This window comes from Sus scrofa, chromosome 13 (assembly GCF_054392235.1).
Source record: "Sus scrofa isolate SSC_HxYL_T2T_F1_AM1 chromosome 13, Sscrofa_HxYL_maternal_Yorkshire_Landrace_v2.0, whole genome shotgun sequence".
Lineage (NCBI taxonomy): Eukaryota > Metazoa > Chordata > Mammalia > Artiodactyla > Suidae > Sus > Sus scrofa.
Genome location: NC_139395.1, coordinates 65,493,761 through 65,520,583, shown reverse-complemented (window position 1 = coordinate 65,520,583; position 26,823 = coordinate 65,493,761). Strand labels below are relative to the sequence as shown.

At 41.3% G+C, this 26,823-nt stretch overlaps 1 protein-coding gene across 26 annotated transcripts in view; it reads left to right on the top strand.

Moving 5' to 3' along the window:
- Positions 1–26,823, top strand: part of FRMD4B (FERM domain containing 4B) — a 376,886-nt gene that overhangs the window by 294,200 nt on the left and 55,863 nt on the right. For 21 of the 26 annotated variants that reach the window (XM_084988974.1, XM_084988966.1, XM_084988964.1 and 18 more), the window contains 2 exons: positions 5,938–5,994; positions 6,763–6,785. In XM_084988974.1, the coding sequence (XP_084845100.1) occupies positions 5,938–5,994; positions 6,763–6,785 (80 nt within the window). Of the gene's footprint in view, positions 1–5,876; positions 5,995–6,762; positions 6,786–26,823 lie in introns of those variants that run through there. The other 5 variants (XM_084988979.1, XM_084988977.1, XM_084988980.1 and 2 more) reach the window with 2 other exon arrangements.

The following is a 26,823-nucleotide window of genomic DNA, read 5'->3' as shown; positions in this document are numbered from 1 at the left end:
TTGCCCACAGAAGGATGATTCTCTTCCCATTAGATCCAGTAAGGAAAGAAGCAATGTTCTCCAAGGGAGTTGAGCTTTGAGGCAGTGAAGACAAATAGATAGCCAGCACTTCAGGAAAATACATCAATTTTTAAACAACCTTTTTTATTTTGAAATGATTTCAGACTTGCCAAAGAGTTGCAAGAGTAACACACAAAAATGCCAGTGTGTCTATCAAACTAAATTTACCAGTGTTGACATTTTGTCACATTTGTACTCTTGCTCTCTATCTCCCCCACCTCCAAATGTGTGTAATTTTTTTTTAACCATTTGAGAGTAAATTACATTGTTTACCCCCCAAGCATTTCATGGTATATTTCTTAGAATCAAGGATATCTCTTATATAACCATATAATGATCACATTCAGGACGTTTAACGTTGAACCTGTACTGTTGGCTATTACGCAATCCAATTGTACCTGTAGTGCTTTTATAATGTTTCCTCTTGATCCAGGATAACATACTGCACTTAGTTGTTAGGACTCTTTATTTAGTCTCCTGTGCTTTCAAACTGTTCCTCAGCCCTTCTTTGGCATTCATCACATTGGCATTTTTTAAGAGTTTGGGCCAGATGTTTGTCTGAGGGTTCCTCATGATTAGATCTAGTGATGTGTTTTTGGCAGGAATACTACCCAGCGGTGTGCTGGAGCCAGTTAGTACCAGCTATGAGAGCCAGTTCTCATATCTCTTTCCAATTCCATGTTCTGTGATGTCCTATCAATAGCTTGAAATCAGCCATGGTGGGAATATTTACACCATGGAAATCAAACGATGCTACGAATCATGGCCTGTATCCCTACCCGCCTTTCTGGTGGTGAATCATTGACATTTTCCAGCACAGCAATGTACATAGGTGAAGTTAAATCCTTCTCAGTGCATATCTTAGGAGGCACATATAGTGCTGGTCTTCCCAATCACTGGTTATCTCTCACCCTTGGTTAAAATGGTACCTGTCAGGTTTCCCCATTGAAGAGTTGCCATTTTCCCCTTTGTAATTAAATACTCTGTGGAGAGACCTTTTGTGACTACGTGACTATTCTGTCCTGTTTCTCATCTTTCACCCAGTAGTTTTTATTTATTGAAGATTTTTGCCTGAATCAGTTAGTACTATGATTGCTACAAATGGTAACTTTTTTGTTGTTGTTGTTGTTGTTGTTGTTGTTGTTGCTATTTCTTGGGCCGCTCCCGCGGCATATGGAGGTTCCCAGGCTAGGGGTTGAATCGGAGCTGTAGCCACCGGCCTACGCCAGAGCCACAGCAACGCGGGATCCGAGCCGCATCTGCAACCTACACCACAGCTCACGGCAACGCCGGATCGTTAACCCACTGAGCAAGGGCAGGGACCGAACCCGCAACCTCATGGTTCCTAGTCGGATTCGTTAACCACTGCGCCACGACGGGAACTCCCAAATGGTAACTTTTAAAATCACTTTCATTTCTTCTGTGTTTGGTGGTATTTTACAAGTTCCTATAGATGATTAGTAGTAGACCTAAAAACAAACTGAGATTCCTCATTTTGTCAAGTAGTTCTCAGTCCTAAATATTTGTGACCAAGTTATTATTAATGTTCTGTGCCGTACTACAGAATAAGTTTCCTTGGAGTACTACTTCCATACAAAAACTGCAGAACAGGTCTTCAGAGATAGTTTTCCCATTCTACTATGAGTATGTATGTTTGATAGTGACCTACTGTCTCACCAATGGCAGAGGTGGCCTTTGAAGTCATTTTTCTGGACTTAGATGATTCGTCTTTACCAAAAGCATGCCTTTCTTTAGAAGATTCCTAGTGAGATTTGCACTGAAGTCATCGTGAGTTAACTAGGACATGGTAAAGTAGGAAGAGTCCAGAGTCCACATCTACTACAGGCTTGAGTATCACTCTTCACTATCCTGGTCCTCAGTGCCATCATCTGTACAATCCTGGGACTCATATTTTCACTAAATTCCCTTTCAAGTTCTAAAGTTTTCTTTTGAATAAAGTTTTCTGTTCTACATGGGGATCAAAACCTAGAGTTCACCTCATCGGCATGATATCTTGGTCAACTGGGCCAACAAGCCAAGGACAAAAATAAGATGTCCAATGTGGAGCCTAACCCAGTGACCTAGCAATTGAATCCATAATCCAGTTAAATGAGTTCTGAGGGGGTAGCACCAGAACCTGATGGTGTTTCATATTACCCCTGTGTATTCTGCCACATCATCTGATTCACTTCTCTGCTTCTCCTTGTTTATCCTTGACAGTCATGGAAACCCTCTGAAGGATCCCATTACCTCTGTCTTTGAGGTGCTCCCTTTCTCAGGTGTTAGCTTGCTCAGTACCTATAAGGTTACCTCTGTTGCCATGGTTGTAAGTAAAAGAAATGTTCTACCCTAGAGCAGACTGCAGTTTCTAAAGAACTTTTACCATCCAGGCATGAAATTCTAGAGTTCTGTTTAAGTCTTAATTAAATTTCAACATATGAAATCACTGGGAACCAGGCAAAAGAGTATTATTCTTGGTTAATCCATTGTCTGGTGAACTCCACACACAAGTAACCTTGACAATCAGTCATAGGACATAATATATGTTGCCTTGGATTTTCAGAATAGTAGTTAACTGAAAGGTAGAGGTGGGGGCCTCTGAGATGTATAAAAGAATGTGGGGCTTTGCCAAACCATGCATTTTCCTCTCTTCCTGCAACGAGATTTTCAAAGGCTTTATCCCTCCATCCCACCATCACCTTCTTAACACTAGAATTGTGCTGGGGCCACGTGTGTAGGTGAGTTTCAGATTTGCCTCCCCACTCCTCTGGAGCTGTCTGAGCCTGGTACTTTTAATGCTTCAGCTCCCTATTTCAGCATTTTCAATATTTAATGACCCTTCTAAGGTAGGGAATTATTTGGCAGCTTCCTTAAGAGTATCTGTTTGACGTCTTTTTATCTATCGAACTTCCATTTACTAGATTGAAAAGCCGGTGTCTAAAATATTGTTTGAATGACTCATCTAAGGTTCTGATAAGGCAGAGGGGTCACAGGGTGTCAGAGGAGTTGACAGTAAATTTTCAATATATTTTTATTTACCTTTAGTTTTGTTTTTTTTTAATTATTCAAACTAAGCTACTTTTTCTCTTCTCCCTGCTTTTAAGACAAATTTGACTTTAACTTTGAGTTCAGGTCTAATTCCAAGCTCCAAGATGTTTTTGCGTCCCTTCTCCAAGCCCCCTCCCTCTGCGTGAGTTTCTTTTTCTCTGAAGGTAAGGAATTTAGCGTTTCTAAAATTTGATCTTGATCAACATTCACTCACCTGTAGACTAACTGTTTGATCATCTTTCACCAGATTAGAAAACCACTGTCTCTTGCCTGAAAGACAGAAGGCAATTGATTTCTGCAATTAACCTGGCTTCTCTTTGATTTTATAATCTGTTTCTAGAGATTATAGACGAGCTTTGAATTCCAAAGCTCAGGGCCTGTCAGCTTTTGAAGCAAAAAACTTTGAAGCAGATCTCCTGCTTTAGGTTTCAGGAGGGATGAAATTAATTTGTTTTCATTTTGTAATATAAGGGAAACACAGATAATTATCACTGCTGACATTATAATGTCTTGGGTTTGGGGTTTATTTTGTTTTATGGCTTCTAAAAGAATGATTGTTATTAGTTTGTTTTTCTGAGATGTCCAGGCACATCACTTGGAAACTTGAGAGACAAGCATAAAGTTTCCAGAAATTCTCACTGAGCTAACTGCTTCTGTAAGCCTGCCTAGTGTGCATTTACTTTATTTTTTTTAATTTTTATTGAAATATAATTGATTTGCATTGTTGTGTTAGTTTCAGGTATACAACAAAGTGATTCAGTTATACATATATATATTTATTCTTTTTTTTACACTTTCTTCCATTATACGTTATTATAAGATATTGAGTATTGTTCCCTGTGCAACTATTGCTTTGTCTTGGCAATGTGCATTTACTTTTTTTTTTCCTTGTCTTTTGTCTCTTTAGGGCCACACCTGCAGCATGTGGGGGTTCCCAGGCTAGGGGTCCAATCAGAGCTGCAGCTGTTGGCCTATGCCACAGTCACAGCACCGCCAGATCTGAGCCACATCTGAGCCACATCTGCGACCTACACCACAGCTCACAGCAATGCCAGATCCCCGACCCACTGAGTAAGGCCAGGGATTGAACCCGCGTCCTCATGGATACTGGTCGAGTTTGTTAACCACTGAGCCACGACGGGAACTGCAACGTGCATTTACTTTTAAAACTAAATTACTCACCACTGATGCATCTGGTGTAATGAGAAAACTTTGCAGCTCAATTCAACAAGTAGAAAGGAGAAAGAAAAAGTGCAGGGCAATTTCCAGACCCATGTTCTTAAATACTATGTACTACTAATTGTACAGTATTTATGCAGTGAGGGGGTTATATGGAACTTTTTTTTTAATCATTTTTCTTTGGGGGGGGTCTTTACTTTTTTTTTTTTTTTTTTTTTTTAAGAACTGCACCTGAGGCATATGGAAGCTCCCAGGCTAGGAGTGGGATAGAGGTATAACTACTGGCCTACACTACAGCCACAGCAACACCAGATTCAAGCCATGTCTGCAACCTACACCACAGCTCGCAGCATTGCCTGGATTCTTAACCCACTGAGTGAAGCCAGGGGTCAAACCCATGTCCTCCTGGATACTAGTCAGTTTGTTACCACTGATCCATGTCAGGAACTGCCTTAAAAAAAAAAAAAATCTCTTTTCATTTTTGTTTTTTTGTTCGTTTTTTTTCTTTCTTTTTTGGCCGCCCCTGTGGCATATGGAAGTTCCCAGGCCAGGGATTGAACATGAGCCAGAGCTGTGACCTATGCCACAGCAGTGGCAATTCTTAACCCACTGCGCTGGCCAGGAATTGAATCCACATCCTCACAGAGACAAGCAGGATCATTAACCCACTGTGCCCCACCGGGAACTCCCAGAATCGTGTTTTAGCATATGTTAATGCTTAAAAACTACCATCTCACCAAAAATTTTAAAAAAAGATCCTGCTCAACGTTGTAATTTATCACATAATGCAATAATAGTATTGATATACCTCATCACATTTTACAAAATAAATGAAGATGCATGTGAGTGTTATTGATAGAAGCAGTACCCCCCTACACATACACTTATGCCTACCTACCAGGCAACTGAAGAAGTATTCCTGTTAGTTACAGCCTAAAACTCCTATTTTTCTTTGAGATCATGCAAGATGAAGAAATAAAATAATGGAAAAATGATAAATTAGAGTTTATCAAACTCTAGTATGAATCAACAGAATCTTAGTCTCCTAAGCATTTGCTGCAACTGGTTCTTAAGGCATTGTATTTTCTCTATAATGGTACAAATATTAATTTAATCATGTGTCATTGACAGAAGAATGAACTTATGTTTTTTATAATATTTGCACTGTGTGCAGATAATAACTGTGCTATGACACAGAGGGGGAAAACATTATCCCAGAAAAATACTGACCAAACTAATCTAAGAAAATTAGAACTCAAAAATGAACTTGTAGTGATAAAAGTTATTCATTTAGAAGCTGACTGAATTTTCAGTTTTAAAGTCATGCATGTTCCTTCCAGAACACTGCTCACCAAGCACAATTTCCCACAGCTAATTAAAGCGCTCTTGCTGGCTCTCTCTCTCTCTCTCTCTCTCTCTCTCTCTCTCTCTCACACACACACACACACACACACACACACACACACACAGGCTTCCCCCTAACTCTGGATGCGTCTCTCCATGCCCCCCTCCCTTTTGCCTACAATGGTATGATCTGCATTTGATCGTAAACTGGAGGTGCCAAGCTGTGACAGCTTCCCCATCTCCACAGCCATTTGCTACAACCTAGAGGAGCCTGTGTTCAGTGATGCTTTCCTTTTCCACCCACAGGGGCAAATTGAAGTAGACAGCGAAACTATCTTCAGGTTAGCGGCGCTTGTTTTACAGGTAAGAATTGACAAACTGCCTCTGTTTGTTGGTTTTGTGAACTGCCTGCAACTCTGAAACTTTTGCACTGATCAGTGGCTGCTGGCTCTTTCAAGCCCTCTGTTTGTTTGCCAGTGTGAATTACTATTTTCTGTTTTAGTATAGTTCACATGAGCAAGAGTGTTTTATTGTTTGTCTCAGATAAATTGAAATTTAGGCATTGCTGAGGGAGAAGAGTTAGGACCATGTTGAGGGCAGAGAGAGCTTGGGGTTCCTTGAATTTGGGAGGCAGCAGTTGTTACAACAGCTGTAATTTGCATTTAAATTTAGTAACTTTTCTGTACTTTTTCTTGAGGTTGAGTACAAGAACCCTTTAATTCTTAAAGGCACAAGTAGCTGAAAACCAGTGTGTTTCATGCTAGTTTAAAGAAAAAAGAAAGAAAACAAATAACATGTTGATTTACCTGTGTCATGGCTTAAAAGGTCTGTATCCAGACTAAAGTTTGCTGCTCTGATAGACAAGCATGTGTCATGTGATCTTTGAAACATAAAAGGATAAATAATCATCTGTGCTTTTTCCAGAGAGATTTGTCACTTCTGTTAGGAACAAGAAAGAGTTAAGGGGCACTAGCTACTTCTTAAACGCCACGTTCTGCTCCACAGTCCTAGGGAAAGGGTTCCTTGTGAAAAAAATAGGCATTTTCAGAGGTAAAAGGGTCAGGAGTAAAATTCATTAAGCTTAGTTAATATCAGTACAAATTGATCTTCTATCTTTGTTTTTCATTTCAGGAAGCCAAAGGGGATTATATCAGGTAATGGTTCCTTTTCTGATATTACTATGCAGAATAACCCTGGCTGAATCCTTTAATGCTGTTTTAAATAACAATGGATGCTAAATCAAAAGAAAGTAGATCCCCCAACTAGAGGCTGAGGTCTTTCCTCTTCAAATAGAGACCTATTCTTTTTGTGAATGAATCCGGGGAGGAAGCTTTCTTATAATTTTTCAAGCCCGAGTGACAGCAAATTGTACTCCGAAGCCCTCCAAAGTTCTATTTTTGGTCATCTGTTAGCAAGATGAAGAAATCTATAAAAAGCTTTGGTAGCCTGTGCCGATTTTTTAAACTTATAATAATCCTGTGTTTGAAGAGTTACACCATAAGTGCAAAAAGATTTAGTCCATCAGCTGCTTAGTTAAGGGATTAATAGGGGCTTTCTTTTTGCAGCTGCCCTGAAGGGGCCTCTCCCTTCATACACTTGACCTAACAGTTGTATTGTTGCCACCGAGACACTTACTGGTTCTAACTGCCTAACTGGCCAAATCTTCAGACAGTGTTTGTATTTGAATCCAACCTCTATCTGCCCCATTCTGGTCTTTGAATGCAATAGTTGCAGTTGGAGTAGTAAAAAGGGTTAAAGGTAGATCATCAGGAGTTCCAATTAGAAACAGCTCACAGGCCAAGGACCTATTGAAAGGCTCCCCTCTACTGTGTTAATGTTCCACTCCGGGTAAACTTTACCTGTAGATTATTTACAGATACTCCTTCCCAGCCAAGTGTTTGAATAGTGTGCTCCTTAACAGACTGATAACCAAATAATACCTTCCAAGCTCCTAGTACTTTCCACATCTGCCCATTGAGTTTGCGGAGAGTGAGTGGGGCGTCCACTCAGCACGCCATGATCTGCGCACCATTCTCTCCTGTTAGCTCTATTTTGTGATTTATTATTATTATTTTTAATTGTTTTGGCTAGAAAATATGCTTTGAAGGAAACATAAAAATCCATGAACACCAAACTTTTTTTTTTTTATTAAAAGACAATGTCAGGGCATAAAAGGAGGACAAATTAGTCTCTAGATCGTTAACATCAAGAGTGGGTGTGTTCTCCACTGTTGTCTTTCCTGGAGGAGCTATATTTCCTAGGAAGATGAGATATGCGAGGAATGCTGTCTCTTGGAGGGGGTGAGTCTGAAGTTGATTTATAAATGAGGGCTTCAGAGCCAAAAGCTCACACTCTGCTGTGTGGACCGCTAACCCTTCCTCCCCCACTTTCTCCCAGTCACGCATGTGATGGACAGCCTCTGAGCCTCATTTCCTCATCAGGAGAATGGCACCTCCTTCCTAGGTCTTATGTGAGATTACATATATATAAAAACACTGCCCAGAGCAGTATATGGCATGTAGCAAGATCTCTATATATCCTTTGGCTATAATTCTTAATTATTATAGTATCATTACTGCCCTCCTCATTTTCACCATCCTGTTCCATCTCTTGGCAACCTCTGAAGAGACTCTGGGGACTTAGGTGGGTGTGAAGAAGCTGTAATCATGCATCAGGGGAAACAGTCGAAGAGAAAGGTTGATTCCACAAACCTTCCTGAGGGAAGATCACTTGCCTGTGGAGGAAGAAGTCTTAGAAAGAACAGTCCTTGGGTAGTTCAGACCTTTAGCCCTCAGACTTCAAGTTTGGGGAGTTAGTCCGGTCAATCTTTTTCCATAACTTCAGTTTACTCCTGGTGGTCTCCTGAGGGATTATTAGGCTAAAGAAATGGAGAACACTCTTTTGAAATTGTCTAAACCACGCTGAGTAGTAGGAGGAGCTTGCGACTGGGAATCAAGAAAATAGCAACATGACCCTGAATGAGCCGTCTGTCCTTTATCATCTTTGGTTTCCTCCTCTGGAAATTGGGATTAGGGAAAATGCAACTTGGCAGGGTAGTTTTGAGGCTATGAATCGTATTCAAGGACTTTGTAAATTATAATTAGTTTGACAGGCATTAGTTGTTGCTGGTCAGGGTGAAAGAAAGAATAGGAAATGTGAACTTTTGTCATTGCGTGTATACTGAAGTAGAATTTTGGTTCATTTTTACCACCCCTTCCCTATCAGATCTCCTCCTCCTCTGAGTGGAGAGAGTATATGTTTCCACCAAAGTTCTGTTATAAAACCAATTTAAGAAAATCAGGGAGTTCCCGTCGGGGCGCAGTGGTTAACGAATCCGACTAGGAACCATGAGGTTGCGGGTTCAGTCCCTGCCCTTGCTCAGTGGGTTAACGATCCAGCGTTGCCGTGAGCTGTGGTGTAGGTTGCAGACGCAGCTCGGATCCCGCGTTGCTGTGGCTCTGGCGTAGGCGGGTGGCTACAGCTCCGATTCGACCCCTAGCCTGGGAACCTCCAAATGCTGCAGGAGCGGCCCAAGAAATGGCAAAAAGACAAAAAAAAAAAAAAAGACAAAAAAAAAAGAAAGAAAGAAAGAAAGAAAATCAGGCCAAAAAATATATATAGAATATATATATATAATGTGACAATGTTGGGTAGCGGTTAGAGAAAAGACACTGAATACAGATAGCCTCACTCAAATCCCAGGTTTGCCACTTATTATCTTTGTAATCTTGAACAAGTTATTTAAATTTACCAAGCCTCAGTTTCCTCATCTGTAAAATACACACCCCATATAACTGCCATGAGCAATAAATGAATTAATAATAATATTAATGAACTTAAAGTGGTTCTTGCAAACACTACTTTCATATTCCGTCAAATTGATGGTCATGACTTACTGCTCCCTTGTTTTAAATATGAATTGTTTCCTATCTTTTTACTAATATGAGTAATGCTGTGATGAACATCTCTGTGTAGTTGGGATTGGGATTATCTGTAATAATTTTCTTTTCTTTCTTTTTTTTTTTTTTTTTAAGGGCCGCACCCATGGCATATGTAAGTTCCCGGGCCAGGGGTCTAATCAGAGCTGCCACTGCTGGCCACAGCCACAGTCACAAGCAACACCAGATCTGAGCCACATCTGTGACCTACACCGAAGCAACAGCCAATCCTTAACCCACTCAGCAGGGCAGATTGAACCCGAGTCCTCATGGATACTAGTTGGGTTTGTTACCACTAAGCCACGACAGGAACGCCTGTGATTATTTTCTTAGCATGTTTCTCAGGTGGGAAACAAGCAAAGGGAAATTCCTCAGAGGAGGCAAAAGTATGGGAGTTCCCACTGTGGTGCAATGGGTTAAGAATCCAACTGGGGTGGCTCCAGTAGGTTTGATCCCTGGCCTGGAGCAGTGGGTTAAAGGATCTGATGTTGCTGCAGCTGTGGCCTGGGACATAGCTGCAGCTTAAATTCAATCCCTGACCCCAGGAACTTCTAAACTTCTAATTTTGTGGCCCCTCATCAAAATTATTTTTAAAAAGAAGGCAAAGAATGAGGCACTGAAATGGAATTTATGGGGTTTTTTTCCTCAATGAATTTTATTACATTTATAGTTGTACAGTGATCATCACAACCCAATTTTATAGCATTTCCACCCCAAACTCCCAGCCCTTCTCCCCACCCCCCAGCCTGTCTCCTTTGGAAACCATAAGTTTTTTGAAGTCTGTGAGTCAGTATCTCTTCTGCAAAGAAGTTCATCATGTCCTTTTTTTAGATTCCACACATAAGTGATAGCATATGACGTTGGTGTCTCACTGACAAACTTCACTTAGCATGGTAATTTCTAGGTCCATCCATGTTGCTGCAAATGCCATTATTTCTTTCCTTTTAATGGCCGAGTAATATTCCATTGTGTATATGTATGACATTTTCTTTATCCACTCATCTGTTGATGGACATTTAGGTTGTTTCCATGTCTTAGCTATTGTATATAGTGCTGCAGTGAATACTGGAGTACATATATCTTTTTGAGTCATGATTTTCTCTGGAGAATTTACTCATTCTTGATCCTGCTAAATTAAACTTATGCAAAAATCACAGCTTTATCCAATAACATTGAATGCCTAAAATAGGTCAGCACCCAGTCTAGGCAATGAGCATGCAGAAGTACACAGGAAAGGGCCTTCCTTCCAGAAAATTTGGCTTTATCTCAAGGGCTACCTCAGTGACAATTGTGAATTCCACTTCTTTTTTGGTTTATATGTTGGCTCTTGGCTTTGAGAACTTCACTGAGTTTACTCACTGAGGTATAAACATGGACCCCAAAAGATCCCCAAATGCCACCCTTCTAAGCCAGGGCAGTGTGGTCTTTTCAGTTAAACAGTGTTTGGACAGCTTTTCAATTAAGAAATGGTTGACCACCTTGAATTCTTAAGTTTGCTCTGGTCCACCCACTCCTAGTGAATATCTCCTTTCTCAAATCGAGCATTTCCAAAGCTGAAATCACCAGCATCCAGCCCCAGACCAGCTCCTCCCCCACTGTCTCATCTTGAATAACCACCATTCTCTCTTGAATCATCTGTAAGGATTTTCCTCTTTCCTTCACACCCTCTTTCTGCAGGAGTCAGACAGATCCCTTTTCCTCTGTTTATCAGAACCCTGGCTTTCTCAGCCCTCAGTCTCCTCCTCTTAACCTGACTATAAAAAGTGTGTGTGTGGAGAGGGGCAGTTGGGGAGGTGTATTGTTTGTTTGACTGCTTTCTACAACATTATTTTAAAAGTCCATGCCTGGAGTTCCCGTCGTGGTGCAGTGGTTAACGAATCCGACTGAGAACCATGAGGTTGCGGGTTCAGTCCCTGCCCTTGCTCAGTGGGTTAAGGATCTAGCGTTGCTGTGAGCTGTGGTGTAGGTTGCAGAAGCGGCTCGGATCCAGCGTTGCTGTGGCTCTGGCGTAGGCCAGTGGCTACAGCTCTGATTCGACCCCTAGCCTGGGAACCTCCATGTGCTGCAGGAGCGGCCCAAGAAATAGCAAAAAGACAAAAAAAAAAAAAAAGGTCCATGCCTGATTTCATTCAGTTCCCACCACAGTTGTTATCATTGCCATTTAACAAATTAATAGATAGGAAATTTAGGCCCAAGGACACTATGTCACCATAGCCAGTGAGTTCCTAGATCTTTTCTGATCACACACTACCACTTGCATATAACCCTGTTATATTCCTAAGACATAAATGTGATCATTAATTGTTGATTTCCAGAAATCTCTTGCAGTTTCTCATTGCCCAGACACTCATCTTCCAAAACCTTAATCTGGTATTTAATGCTCTGCATAATCTGCATGATACATTTTAACCTCCCTTACTCTACTGCTCATACTCCTTACTATCTGTTTATGCCGTTCTTCTCTTTCTCCTTATATCCTGTACTGCTTTGCCTTATGGCTTTGCTCAAACTCTTCTCCTAGAATGCCTTTAAAAACAACAGTCCTCCCTTACTTGTTTTGTTTCCTTCCCTGTTTCCTTAAGAGTATTTTAAGTTAACATTATCATAACCAGTAGGAAACCTTGCTCACTGAAAGTTAATTAAACCAGTGGTGTGGGGACTTCCATTTTCTTTAAATAGTTGACAGTCTGAATTTCTAAGTCAGCCTTAAGCTGCAAAGATAACAAGCTACTCGGGTAACACAACACAGACAAACAGAGAATTCCTGAAAGCTGACACGACAAGGAGGCAAGGTTTTATCACTCAGCCAGCCACAAATGAGTTTGTAAAAGCAAAGCATTTTCTTTTTCTTTCTTCTCCGACTCCTTCTTCTTCCTCCCCCTCCCCCTTTTCTTCTCCTTCTACTTCTTCTTTTTTTTAAAATCCTAAAAGGTGAAAGTTTCCAAGAAACTATGTTACTAGGGCACTTCTGCTTATAAGAAAAAGTGAGTGAACTACAATTTACAACTCAGTGCTGGGTCAGAATGAGAGTATATTGTCACTCAACTTCAAATAGAAAGGAATAATTCACAATTTACAGCTGTGCTACAAAATGCAGCTGTTCATGGGAAAGGAACTTCTCTGGATGCCTTGAGAGAAGTTAATGAAGGGAGGGGAAAAAAAATCAAAGACTTGAAAGAACGTCTCCTCCTACTTCTTACACTTCTAGAGCACTTAAAACTTTAAAATGTCACTCCATTTCCAGGACCTTTAACATCAGTTACAATAATAAAAATAGCAACTCCCGTAGGCTAGGTGCTGTGCAGGGTATGAATTTCCTGCAAAAATAAGGAGGCAAGAGTGAAGACAGGCACTTTGGAATTTAACCACTTGGGTTCACATCCACTACCATGTACTTGCTGTGTAACTGTGATCAGATAACTTCTCTGGAATCCAGTTTCTTTGTCTCTATTACTTGGCGTCACTATTGTTATTATTGTTCTATGTTTAATCTTTCCACCAATCCCATGACTATAGGCACTACCGGTACCCCCATTTTACAGAGAGGGAAACTGAGCTTTGGGGACAGTGATAAGGCATGTGGCTTAGAGAGTGACAGAATTAGAACTCCACGCCTCATGCTCCAGACCCCTGTCAGGAGTCTCCCTTCTTATGCTCTTACACAACCTTGTAAGAACCACTACCTGCCTTGCTGGCAGAGTAAAGAAGGCTGACTTGACAGACATTTAATGTTTCTGTGTTTCTGTCAGATTTTAGGCCAGGGCTTTAATGAATCAGCAAAATACTTTTGTGAAAAACCTGTTGAAAAACAGCATTTTACTCTCCTGGTGTAATGACTCTATTTTAAGGATTGACTTAAAGGTAGAGAGAGGTTCTTTTGGAAATCAGTTCAGCACATTAATATTTTATTTATTTTTAATGATTTGTAAATAGTTCTAAGTGTTGGCTATTTTACGTGTTTTACAAAAGCTAACTCATTCATCATCTCAGCCAAAAGGTTGGTGGAATATTATTACAAGTGAGATTAAGAAACTTGGTGTGAATTATATTTATACTGCCATCTTATGGTTTAACATTTCCCCGTGGCTTGCAGATGTTAAGACTTGAACAAACAACAACAAATAAGGAGCCATGGACAAAAGTGTGAAAAATATATGGTTAAAAGCTAAACCAAGTTCAAGTTCTTTTTGGTAAATTTTAAATCTGCTTGTGTGTGTGGTGAATCTCCCAGAAGAAGGCACATAAGCAGTATTTCCCACACTTATTTGTCCCTGATGTGTGAGCCTCTTGTAAGACCAGTGTTCTGTGGACTTCACTTTGTGAGGTGTGGGTTTATTTATTTGCTGAAAGCTCAGTATTAAAATGCCTTTAATAGATAAGCAGTTTTGGCAAGCCTTTTCTTTGTACTCCCTGCCAGATTCTTGCTCCCCTTGATTTTAATTCCAATAACTCTTAGAAAGAGTAAACATTCATCAAGTTCTGAACTTGCTTTTTCTGAAGAGCCCTAATCTGGAAAGAATCATCTGTCCCAAACAGTGGGTGCTTTTGTATCTGTTCTGTGCATAGAATGTTAGGGCTGCCCGATATTACACATTGGAAGCCACGGTTCATAGCTGATGAACTAAGTGGTGGTATACCCATGGCAATTCAGGTGACAGGACCAGACCTGGGCTCCCTGAGCATCTCAGATTTACCATTTAGACTTAGACTTGTACAAGGGGGCCTCCATGGTTCCTTGCTGTCCCTGATAGAAGGCAGTGAGGACAACAGGCAGGGGACTCTACCATGGTAAGTGGTGTTATCAGTGGAGTGGGCCTGAGTCTAATATTAGTCACTTGAGGAGATAGCTTAAGAGTGGGAAGGCAGGAAACGAGCACTTGATCAGCAGTGCCCTCGGAATACCCTGCCTTTTTCTCACTGCTCAACCTTATTCATTCTTGTAGGTTTAACACCTAATACCTACAGTGTGCAAGGCACTGGACCCAGCAAGGGCTGTGATGGAAGAAGGCTGTTCCAGTTTTTCTTTTATTACTGAGCCACAGTCATTCTGCATCATTTGTAAGAGATACTGGGGAAAGGCCTGGGCCTGCTTCTGTCAAACAGGCAGGCAAGTGTGACCTTGAGCCATATTCAAGCCATCTGAACCTAAGGGCTCTTCCTTAAGAGGTTCTTTGTGAGCGATGAATGAGATAGAGCACCTTGCAGGCTGCCTACACCAGAATGGAGACAGTACTTTTGAGTTTGCTTCCACTAAGTCCTGTCTAGTAGAATGAGATGTCCTAGTAGAGTGAGATGTGGGTTTTTTATTTTAATTGGTTTCTTTTTTAAGGCTGCACCTGCAGCATATGGAAGTTCCCAGACTAGGGGTCAGGTCAGAGCTGCAGCTGAGGCCTGTGCTACAGCCACAGCAACATTGGATCCAAGCCGCTTCTGTGACCCATGCTGCAGCTAACAGCAATGTGGGATCCTTAACCCACTGGATGAGGCCAGGGATTGAACCTGCATCCTTATGGACACTATATTGGGTTCTTAACCTGCTGAGTCATGATAGGAACTCCTAGTGAGATGTGTTTTTGTGGTTGTTGTTGTTATTTTTTACCATCTTAGCTATTTTAAAGTGTTATTTTTTTTTATTCATTTATTTATTTATTTTTGGCTGCATCCATGGCATGCAGAAGTTCCCTAGCCAGGGAATGAACCTGAACCCCAGCAGTGACAATGCCAAGTCTTTAACCACTAGGCCACCAGGGAATTCCACCCTCTTAGTCTTTTTTTTTTTGCCTTTTAGGGCCGCACTCATGGCATATGGAGGTTCCCAGGCTAGGGGTTGAATTGGAGCTACAGCTGCCGGCCACAGCCACAACCACAGCTACGTTGAATCTGAGCCACATCTGCAGCCTACACCACAGCTCATGGCAACGCCAGATCCTTAACCCACTGAGCAAGGCCAGGGATCAAACCTGTGTCCTCATGGATGCTAGTCAGATTCATTAGCATCTTAGGAACTCCCAGTCTTGGCCCTTTTTAAGTGTACAGTTCAGTGGCATTAAGTACCTTCACATTGTTGTGCAACCATCACCACTTCCATTTCTAGGATTTTTCATTTTAAAAACTTAAAAATCTGTGCCTATTAAATAACACCTCTCCCCTCCACCCCAGCCTCTAATAATCAGCATTTTACTTTCCATCATGATGAATTTGCCTGTTTTGGGTGGCTTGTTTAAGTGAAATCATACATTATGTCTTTTTGTGACTAGCTTCTTGCACTTAGCATACTGTCCTCAAGGTTCATCTGTGTTGTACCATGTGTCAGAATTTCCTGTATTTTAAGGCTGCATAATATTGCCTTGTACGTATCCATCCCTTTTGTTCATACATTAATCCATGGATAGATACTTGGGTTACTTCCACTTTTTGGCTCTTAAGAATAATGCTGACATGAACACAAACAGCAAATAGCTCTTTGAGACACTGATTTCATTTATTTTGGGAAGAGAGATGCATTTTTAAAAACCCCTTGTTTCCAGGGGTTTTTATTCCACCATTCATTGGAGTGGGGCTGAGGTGAAGGCACAGGAATGTAGGATGGCTATCAGATCCTTGTTCTAAATCATCAGATCTTATCTATCAAAATTAGTACTTAAGGCACCTAGTACTTATATTAAAAATATTGTAGATGGATATTTATTGAGGTGGAAAAATGATTACAATATAGCGAGTGGGGGGGAAGCATGTATATTATTCATTTTTATTTTAAAAAATCATGTATACCAATATGTTCAAGCACGTGATACATATATAAAAACTGATCGTAGAGTTCCCTCTGTGACATAGAAGATTAAGAATCCGAGTGCAGCAGTGGATTGCTGTGGATCACTGGGTCGCTATGGAATTGTGGGTTTAATCCCCAGCCAGAGGCAGTGGGTTAAAGGATCCGGCATTGCCACAGCTTCAGCGTAGTTTGCAGCTGCAGCTCAGATTAAGTCCCTGGCCTGGGAACTTCTATATGCCTCAGTGTGGCCTTAAGAAAAAAAAAATATATATATGTGTGTGTGTGTGTGTGCATATATATACACACACACACACATATACACACACACACAAATACACACACAGTAAGGTATTATAGTTCATTGCACACTGCCTGGTTTATGGTAAGGGCAGAAAAAATTAAGCCGTTATACTATTGTCATGAGTAGCAGTTGTCTTAAGATGGTGGGGATAGAAATGTTCACAGTTTTCCTTCTTCTTTGCATGTCAGTGTGTTTTCATATATTGATAATGAAAATATAGTGCTTTTGTCAGAATTTTTGTTTTTATAAAATAAAATTTTTATTTTATTTTGTGGTGATTTTCTGAGGTAAAGTTGATTTATAGTGTTGTGTTTGTTTTAGGTGTATAGCAAAGTAATTTAGTTATACATATACATATATTTTTTTCCACATTCTTTTCCCTTGTGCAAGATATTGAATATAGTTCTCTGTGGTATAAGTAGGTTCTTGTTTTTTAATCTCTTTCGTATACAGTAGTGCATATATGTTAATCTCAAACTCCTAATTTATCTCTTTACCCCTCTTTCCCTTTAATGTTATTTTGTATTGTTAAAAAACTGAGCTGGGAGTTCTCGTCATGAAACAGTGGTAATGAACCCAACTAGTATCCATGAGGACGTGGGTTCGATCCCTGGCCCTGCTCAGTGGGTTAAGGATCCAGCTTTGCTGTGAGCTGTGCTGTAGGTCACAGACGTGGCTGGGATCCCATGTTGCTGTGGTTGTGGTGTAGGTTGGCAGCCACAGCTCTGACTTGTCCTCTAGCCTGGGAACTTCCATATGCCGCAGGTGCAGCCCTAAAAATAAATTAAAAAATTAAAAACCTCAAAGCTTAGCACAGTGACTAACAGATCTCCTTCACTACATCCTTTTTCAAAAATGAGTCTAGGATTCATGGAACACTACCCACTTAGCCTAACGGAAACTTCCCAAACCAGGGCTTAACGCTTTTCCCTGCTACCCCAGAACAGCAAGCTTGTCATTCCTGTAGCACGCAGGAGGCCCTGTCCAGAACCTGTTGGCCCCCAGGGGCCTGTGTGCCTTTGTGAACAGACTCATTCAGTTCTGGGCGCAGGCGCCTGAGGCTGGGCAGGCAGAAAGGAAGCAATTAAGACAGTGGAAACCTACCAGGGAGAAAGCTGTTGACAGCAGACTCCACAGGTGTGTGACCTGGGCAGTCACACACGACCCCCTGCTCAGAAGCATCCCGAACTTGGTTTGATGCTCTTCTGTCACCCTCCTGAAATTCTTAAAGATTTTTTAAAAAGACACGTCACGTTTTGATTTTTCACTGGGCCTTGCAAATTACGTCTCTTGGTTCTGGCTGTTGAAAACTGTAAGGCATTGAGAAGGCCTGGATGTTGAATGGATTATTAAAGAAGAGGTCCTCTTGTAGGTGTCTAAACAGGCATGCCTTTGAAAAGGTGGAACCACACAAAATTCTACAGACTGGCCTTCTTGCACATATGTCCAGGAACCCCTTAGTCCCTTCTAGTTCCAATTTACATGATCTCTCAGATCGGAGGCACAAGGGGTGGCATAAGCTAGACTTCATAGGGCCGTTGTGAAAATCAAAAAAGAAAATGCTGTGAAGGGATTAGAACAGTGCCTGGCACCTGGAAAATTCATTTCTTAAAGCTTCTTAAATATTTAGTTGATAACCTTCTATCAACTCTGTAAGCTAAGTACTATTATTATCATCCTCACTTTATAGATGAGGATACTGAGGCCCAGAGAAGTTGAGTAACTTGCCTAAGTCACACAGCTGGTTAAAATGCAGAGCTGGGATTTGAATCCAAGCCGTCTGATGGCAGAGGCCATGCTTTTCTTAATCCACATCTTAATCCACCATTATGCACCCAGCTTTCATCATCATCTAGTAGGTGCCAGGTACTTGTGTGTGCTTTTTATCACTTTATCCTCAAATTGTAACTGTTGAGATCCTCGTTCTGCCAATGTGAAGACAGATCTGGCAATCACAGTCACAAATCTGTCCACATATGGTGGTACTTGGATTTGAACCCTCATCCTCTGAATCTCCACTCAGCCTTAGCCCTTGATGATTTCTCAAAAGTAAATCCAAGAGATGTTTGACAGGATCTACTGCTCTGGGATGATAATGCAAATGTAGTTAGACTTTGTGAAATTCTCAGACCCGCAGGCCAGATGATTCTTCTTAGCTCATTTTTGGCAGCAATGTCATGTCATCGATGCTTGCTCAGACATTCGAGTCTCATTGGGTTCCAATCCCACCTCACCTCAGAGGAGCTGTGTGGGTTTCTTCAAGTCTCATCACCTCTTTCAGTCTCAGTTTTTCCATTTGTAAAATGGGGGTGGTGCTCTCACTTGTGGAAAAGGATTACTGTGTGGATTATGTAAAGTAACCCACCATGTATTTTAGCTTATTGCCAAATATTCCAAACTACTAAGCTATTAGGCTCTTTAACTTTTAAGAAAGAAAAGTTTGCCTGTGTTGGAATAGAGGAAAGAACCTCTGTTTGTTTGGATAGTTTTTAGCAGTTCGCAGAGCTCATTTTCAGACTGTTATCTTATTGGGACTTTAAAATGATTCGGTGAGCACAGAGTAATCTATTCAATATTGTGTGTAATGACCTATATGGGAAAAGAATCTGAAAAAGAACGGATATATGTGTCTGTATAACTGATTGACTTTGCTCTACACATGATACTAACACAACTTTCTTTTCTTTTTTTTTTTTTTTTTTTTTTGTCTTTTTGCCATTTCTTGGGCCGCTCCCGCAGCATATGGAGGTTCCCAGGCTAGAGGTCGAATCAGAACTGTAGCCACCGGCCTACACCAGAGCCACAGCAATGCGGGATCCAAGCCGCATCTGCGACCTACACCACAGCTCACGGCAACGCCAGATCCTTAACCCACTGAGCAAGGGCAGGGATCGAACCCGCAACCTCATGGTTCCTAGTCAGATTCGTTAACCACTGCGCCACGACAGGAACTCCAACACAACTTTCTAAGTCAACTATACTCCAATAAAATTTTTTTAGATCACAAATAAATAAATAAATAAATAAAGATCTTGTGAGGAAAGAGGTTGCATCTCTATTAAAACTTAAGGCCTTGATCCAAGAGTTAGGAAAAAATCAGACTAGGAATCAAGGCCTTTGCATTTCATTGCTGAAGTATTTTGCATCTCACAGCTTAGATATTTGGTGACTGTAAACAAAAACAGAAAACCCCAAGTTCCTTCTTAATGTGTCTTAATTCATTCAGCTACTGATGAATCCTTTGCAGAAAGTAACTCTTGACCTATGGGAGTCCTCAGCTTCCTTCACCAAGAGTGAACCAGACCATCCCACCCATCACTGCTTCTTGGTACCAAAGTGAAACTCAGCCTCATTGGGCTTTTCAGATAATGGCCAGTTAAGATATTTGCATGTTTGGTATTCCGTGTATATAGAAAGCAGCATGACATCAACCTCTCCTCCTCAAATGCAAACCATCCAAAGTCTGTCTGCACTAAGGCATGGCATTCTGGGGGATGATAGTCTGCATTACCTCATTGATACACATTTCATTGCCTTTGGGTTTGGTTCAAGAAAGATCAAGCGATGCCATAATACATATGCAGTCTTACCTGTGTTCAAATGGCTGATGTGATTAATCCAGTTTTTATGCCAACAGGAAGGACACATTGAGTCACACATGCTTTGAGCTTTGAGGCTTTGAGTTGACCATCGATAATTTTCCCTTGTCTAATGGGAAGTTTTTCAGGAGGGGAACAGATGTCTTTGACTTTATATTCTTTTGTAGGAAAACGCTGTCTGCATTGATTAATTTTCATGTGTCCTTTTTTTCCAACTCTATATTTGTATGAGAGAGGATTTTTTTAAAGATACATACATATATGTATCTTTATTTTATTTTTTATTACTTAATGAATTTTATTACATTTATAGGTGTACAAGAATCATAACAACTAAATTTTACTGCATTTCTATCCTAAACCCTCAGTGCATCCCCCCACCCGCCACAGCATATGGAAGTTCCCCAACCAGGAATTGATCCTGAGCTGCAGCTTTGACCTATGCAACAGCTGTGGCAACACCAGACCCTTAACCCACTGCACCACAGCAGGAACTATGACATTTTTTTTTTAATTGTGGCAAAATACATGTAACATAAAATTCATCATCTTAACCATTTTTAAGTGTCCATCTTAGTAGGATTAAATACACTTACATTGCTGTGTAGCCCATCTCCAGAACTGTTCATCTTACAAAACGGAAGCTCTTGGCCCATTAAACAACTCCCCATTATCCTGTCCCCTCAACTCCTGGCACCCACCATTCTACTCTATGTCTATATGAATTTGCAAAATGTTCATAGTTTAAATATTTTCAGATCTCCATGTTAACCTAAATCTCAGCTCAAGCCCGTTCTTAGGGATTGTATTACTTTCAAAGATTTGAAATTTCAAAGTAGACAGGATCAGAGTCCTTGGCAAGCTGGCCAATGTTTAGAAAAATCTCTCATCACATTTTCATTATTATTAGAAATTCTTTAGACCTAAAAAAAAGTCATTCGACCATTGATCTCTATCAAGCATGAAGATGGACAGAGTAATTTGTCCTTTGTTACAAGTTAGGCCACAGACAAAAATTTAATGTCAAAGGAATTCTGAGAGGATGCTGTCGTTCCCAAAGCATAAGCAGATTTCTCGTGTCTTCGGTAGAATGCTGAGATAAGGAGAGTCCGGCTCAAATTCCATGGATTGGTTGTGATGTGGGATGAGCAAGTTTCAAGGCTGAAACTTACTGTGGGTTCTGTTGAACCAAACCTAAAGCCTCTTTCAGCTTGGGACTTGGCTAGTTGTGTCCAAGCTTTTTTTCCCATGTGGTTTATTACCAACCCTAATGGTTGCCAGATCCAGCAAATAAAATAAACATGAGTAAGTTTTTTTAGTATAAGTGTGTTCTAAATATTTAATCTGGCAACTCTCATCTATCACCCCATGCAGTGGTAATAATTCACACCCAGCCTAGTCTGAATAAAGTGGTCAAATTTTTAGTTTCCTTTGCTTTGATCAGAAAGGAAAGAACATATTTATTGAATGTAGGCAGGTGCCTTCATAGCATCTTCCCAAGAACCCTGTAAAATAAGTCACTACCCCTATCTTTATACTGAGGAAACAGAGGCTCACAAAGTTTAGTTGACCTAAGACCACCAATGTCCTACAAACCTGGTGTCCTGGGACTGAATCCCTTTCTAAGTCCTAACCTTATTACTGCACATCACAAGTTGTTGGTGGGCTGGTCTGTTGATTTGTTGCTAAGTATGTGGAATCTTTGCAGTAGCCTGTGGTTGCCCATGTACCAGCTCTGGTGGGAGAGCAAGTGACCTCTGTCAACCTCAGTTTCCTCCTCTGTAAGTTAGAAATAGCATCTAGGTTCACAATAAGGATGAAGTGAGTTCCTTTTCTTTATATTTTGTGTAAGTAAAATGCTGAGCTCTTATCTGCCACACACTACATGCCCAGGACAGCCTCTTTTAAAGCCACCAGGGTTTTTTATTCCCTGTAAAGGAGCTGAGAAGTTGAGAGAGCTGGAAACCCGAGGCAGCCTAGAAAGGTATGCTTACATCTGTAACCCAGTGAGGGAGTCTCATTTGGTTAAGATGAAGGGGAATGTCCCCCTTTCTCCCAGAAGCAGTCAGGGGCATCTGTAGCTGCAATGGGAAGCCAGGAGAATAGCTTATTTCATCCTTTCGTTCTCACTTTCCACTTTGTAAATGGCTACCACCTGATTTGGCTTGAGGTGTGATCAAGAAATGTTTAAATGGGGTGGGGAGGAAATTCCAAGAATGGAAAGACCCTGTGACTTGGGAGGGGAGGGGGCAAGGTCTGGCCCTGGTCACTGGGCTTTTCCGGCCCCTCCCCCTTCTCTCTCCACCCCGGCTTTCCAGTTCCCTCCTCTGCTTCCTCCTCCTCCCCTTCTGCTGCTCTGCTTTGACCTGGAGTCCCTGAGAACCAGCCACCAGCCACAGGTCCTCTAGGGCCACTTCACCTGGGGGGCCCTCGGTAAGTCTTGAGCATTGGGAAATGTCTGTTTCCCCCACCTTTGAACTCAGGGTTAGGTCAGACCAGTGCAGCTCGCTTGACTGGCTGGCAGGGTTTGGTCTGGAGGGGTGGAAAGTGAGGAGGGTACTTCATTTTAGCTAATATGAAATCACCTCAATCTGTGAAAGGTTTTACTGAACTGATTGTTTGCAGTAATCAGCAGTGGGTTTAGAATTGGGTGGATTTGAGCCCTAGCTTTCTGCCTTGGCACATGATGGAGTATGAATGAAATTGATAACTTGTTTCTGACTTTCTCTGGCTCCCAAACCTGTAACAGAGCTAACCCGACAGGGATAAGGATTTTACTATGCATTTTTTAGTTGGGATTAAAAAAATTGGACACCAGGAACATTGTGTGATTTAAGGAGCCCTTGTTGAGTGTTAGGCATCTCAGGTGGGTTTGGGGTGCCCAGTTGCCAAATTCTGCTGAAAATGACTGAGGTCTGACATTGTAGCTCTTAAAAAAATTTTTTTAACTAAATATGGTATCTTTGCTATTAGGGGACCACCTAGACTGTAGTTGTTTTGCTTTGGTTTAAGAAACATTAGTGATAACACATTGTTTTGTTATCTGTATTCATATCTTTATGTGGTCTCATCCAGTTTTTGGCTAATCCAGATTATTTAGTTTCAAAAAGCAGCCTATCCTTGTGTTGCTGATATGGCGCAGGTTTGATCCCGGAAGTTTCCGCCTGGTACAGGCGCGGCCAAAAAATTAAAATAAAAAAGCAGCCTATCCTCACTCAAGAAACTAACTTTAGTAGAATTGAAGAGTGGCCACCATCATTATAAATTCTGAAGCCTCATATTAAGCTGGTGAAAGCCTTCTCTCTCCTCCTCACCTCCTCTTTCCCCATTTTCTGCCCCTTCTTTCTAGAATCATAGGGGAGTTAGGCAGATTAAAGCACAGGCTTGGAGTCCCATCTGCTACTTTCTTGCTGTGTGAATTTAAATAAAATCTCTCTTAAACCTCAGTTTTCACATCTATGTAATGGGGATGCTGGCGATAATAATTATAACACACTTGTAGAGAGAGGTTTTAGCCTAGTCTCTGAAACCTAGTAATGCCCAATGTGAGCTGTTGTTCAAAGCGTTTCCTTTTAGGAACTGAATGAAGGTGATCACTCTGTGTAACTGCTGGATCAGCCTCTGAGAGTCTCCTGAAATTAACCTCCTGGGCTGTTCTCAGCCTCTTTGACCTTCTTTCCTGTTTTAGATTGTAGATTGCTATCTCTTTCTTAAAAAATCTTCCTGTATTATATGGTGTATCTATTCTTTTACTCTGTTGCTTTGCTTCTCAAGTCACCTATTAAACAGATTGCTGGGGCCCACCTTTAGCCCTTTTGATTCTAGTAAGTCTGGGGTGGGGCCTGGGAATTTGCATTTCTAACAAGTTCTCAGATAATACTGATGCTGCTGGTGAGGGGGCTGTAATGACTACTGTCTTTCTCATGCTTGTCACCTTTAATATCCCTTTACCTAGGAATTACTGGAGAAACATTTACTGTTAAAACTGACTAGTTATTGTCAAGGGGGTGATAAACTAGATTCATCATTGAAGGCCAAGTTCCCAAAAAGAAACATGATTTTTTAATTTAAAAAGTGTGATTTGAAGGCTATCTGGCCAGTGAAAAAATGCTCCAAGTAAACTGATAACATAGCTTAAACTGTTAACCACTGAGGTGTTGATCAACACTGGTAGATGGGTTGAGGAAATTAGTGCTGTACACTGTAACCAAGATCCTACTAATAATGCCCTGTTTAAGCAAGCTATCATCCTTAAACACTGGATCCAGCTCGAATGCTTTAGTAGTTGAGTTGACACCTGGTACCCCATTTAACAGACATTAAATACACTTTTTCTGGCTGTTGTGATCCTTACCATGTCCCATTCCTTAAGTATAATACAAAACTGATGGCCACCACAGCCCTCTTGCAGGCATAGATAAGAAAGTGCTTATCACCAGCCTCTGTGCAGACAGCTCCAGAAGAATGGCAAACGTTTCTAATTTACAGCAGTCCCTAATGACAGTAAATCTTTAGTTTGCACATAGCACAGTATTAACTAGAGCTCCCAGCTGTGACAGCTTTCTTGGAGGCATCTTTTCACATTCCTCTATTTAATTTCTGATAATACTTCAGCTACATTATAGACTTTATCTTGATTGTTCAAATAGGCATTCACTATAGCTTTTTTATAATTTGCGTATGCATTTTTATGAAACATATATTCTAAGTTATGCTTATGTGTAGATAAAAAACTACTCTAGTACCAAGTTACTTTTAAAGAGCTTAGTTTCTTTCTGTATAAAGTTTCTGCAGACATTTCCATTGGGTCATTATATTTAACATAGGCTTTTAAGCACCTTTGCTTTTTTTTTTTTTTTTTTTTTTGGCCACACCCACAGCACACAAAAGCTCCTGGGCCAGGGATCACACCCACACCACAGCAGTGGCCCAAAAGCCACAGCAGTGACAATGCCAGAATCTTAACCACTAGGCTATCAGGGAACTCCTAGGCACCTTTGCTTTGAGTTTCAGGTCAGGAAGGGCTTTAGAATCAAAAAGAAAAGAGAAGTTTAGGCTTGGGCTTTTTTTTTTTTTTTTTTTCCTTTTAAAAACCATCCTAGAAACTTTGGGATGCTTCCACCCCAAGCATTGACAGCTAACATCTTTGAGGGAACTCAGTTATTCCTTTGCTCAAGAAAGTGCTAATACCAGGGCTTGCTAATGACCCATACTCCCTTGCCCTCCCGCCCCAGAAAAGCAGGTGGCTGATTGTCACTGTGGGCAAGTTCCCAATTAGACACAAACAGGTGCACACATCTGCTGGGGGTGGCTGTTTCCACACACGTGCTTCAGGACACACAAAGGGTAGCCTCACTTTTGCCAGCCATGTGGCTGTCTCCAAAATGAGCGAGGTTGGCACATTCCTCCAGGGCTTTTGAGGTCAGTAAAGAAAAACAAGAGCCTATGAAAGGGGGCTTGAAACGCCAAAAGGAATCATCTCGTGGGGAAAAGAGCTGCTGAGGCTAAATGGTGGATCATGGGGCCGCTTCCTTCTAGAACGCTGTCGGCATAGGAACCTGCAGTACCTCAAGGAGGGATTCGGCCTTGGTAATCAGATAAAACACAGTGGTCTTCATTGTGACATTGGAATTCCTGCTAAAAGGAGGAATAGCCATTTCTGGTTTGTTACTGAGAAGTAGCAAGTCTTGTAGATTTATTCGCAACGTCTCTGGCTTTGACCTGGAGAAAGCAGCCCTTGGCAGTTCTGGTCAAGTGCATCTTTCAAATAACACTTTCACTGCATTAGGGTCAAGAACAGCCAGACGGGGTAAGTGCCTTTACTGCTGGGGAAAGGCAGAGACATCTCCATCCAGGCTTGCTCTCCTCCCAGTTGCTTAGGGGCCCCGCCCCCAGTGTTCTGAGGTCAGTCCTCATTCATACAAACCAAGCCTCCCCCTGCCTGTCAGCCCTGGGAGGGGCCTTCTGTGCTCAAGCCAGACCTGGCTGCCCTGCCAGTTCAGTGGACCCACGTGGCCTGGGCTCCCAGGCAAATTCCCCAGCCGGGGTTCTTCAGAGGGTGAACAAATAAGCACTCAGCTACTATCAGTCCACTCAAACGTGAAATCCTGCTTGGTTCTAAACTCTGAAAATGATTGGGATTAACTTTAGAATAATGCGCCAGTGTTTCTAACGCTTTCCCTCTAAACAACAATGGGCTTGCTCTCCAACCCCCTCCATCACCCACTAATCATATTTGATTTTGTTTTTAATGTGCTTTATATCAGTCACCCAGAAGAATGCATCAACTCTGTAGGAAGGGGAGTCCTGTTGTAGCTCAGTGGGTTAAGAACCCGACTAGTATCCATGAGGATATGAGTTTGATCCCAGGGCTCACTCAGTGGGTTAAGAATCCAGCATTGTGCACCCTCCCCCAATAAAACATTCTCTTTCCCCGGAGATACTGTGACTCTTTGAAACATGGTGTCTTGTTTTGCTTTATACTGTATCACCTATATATGATTCTCTGTAGTTTCATTTTGCTTATTTCAGAACTTTATATACCCAGCATTGTGATGTGTATGTTATTTTGGGTTTTGCTTC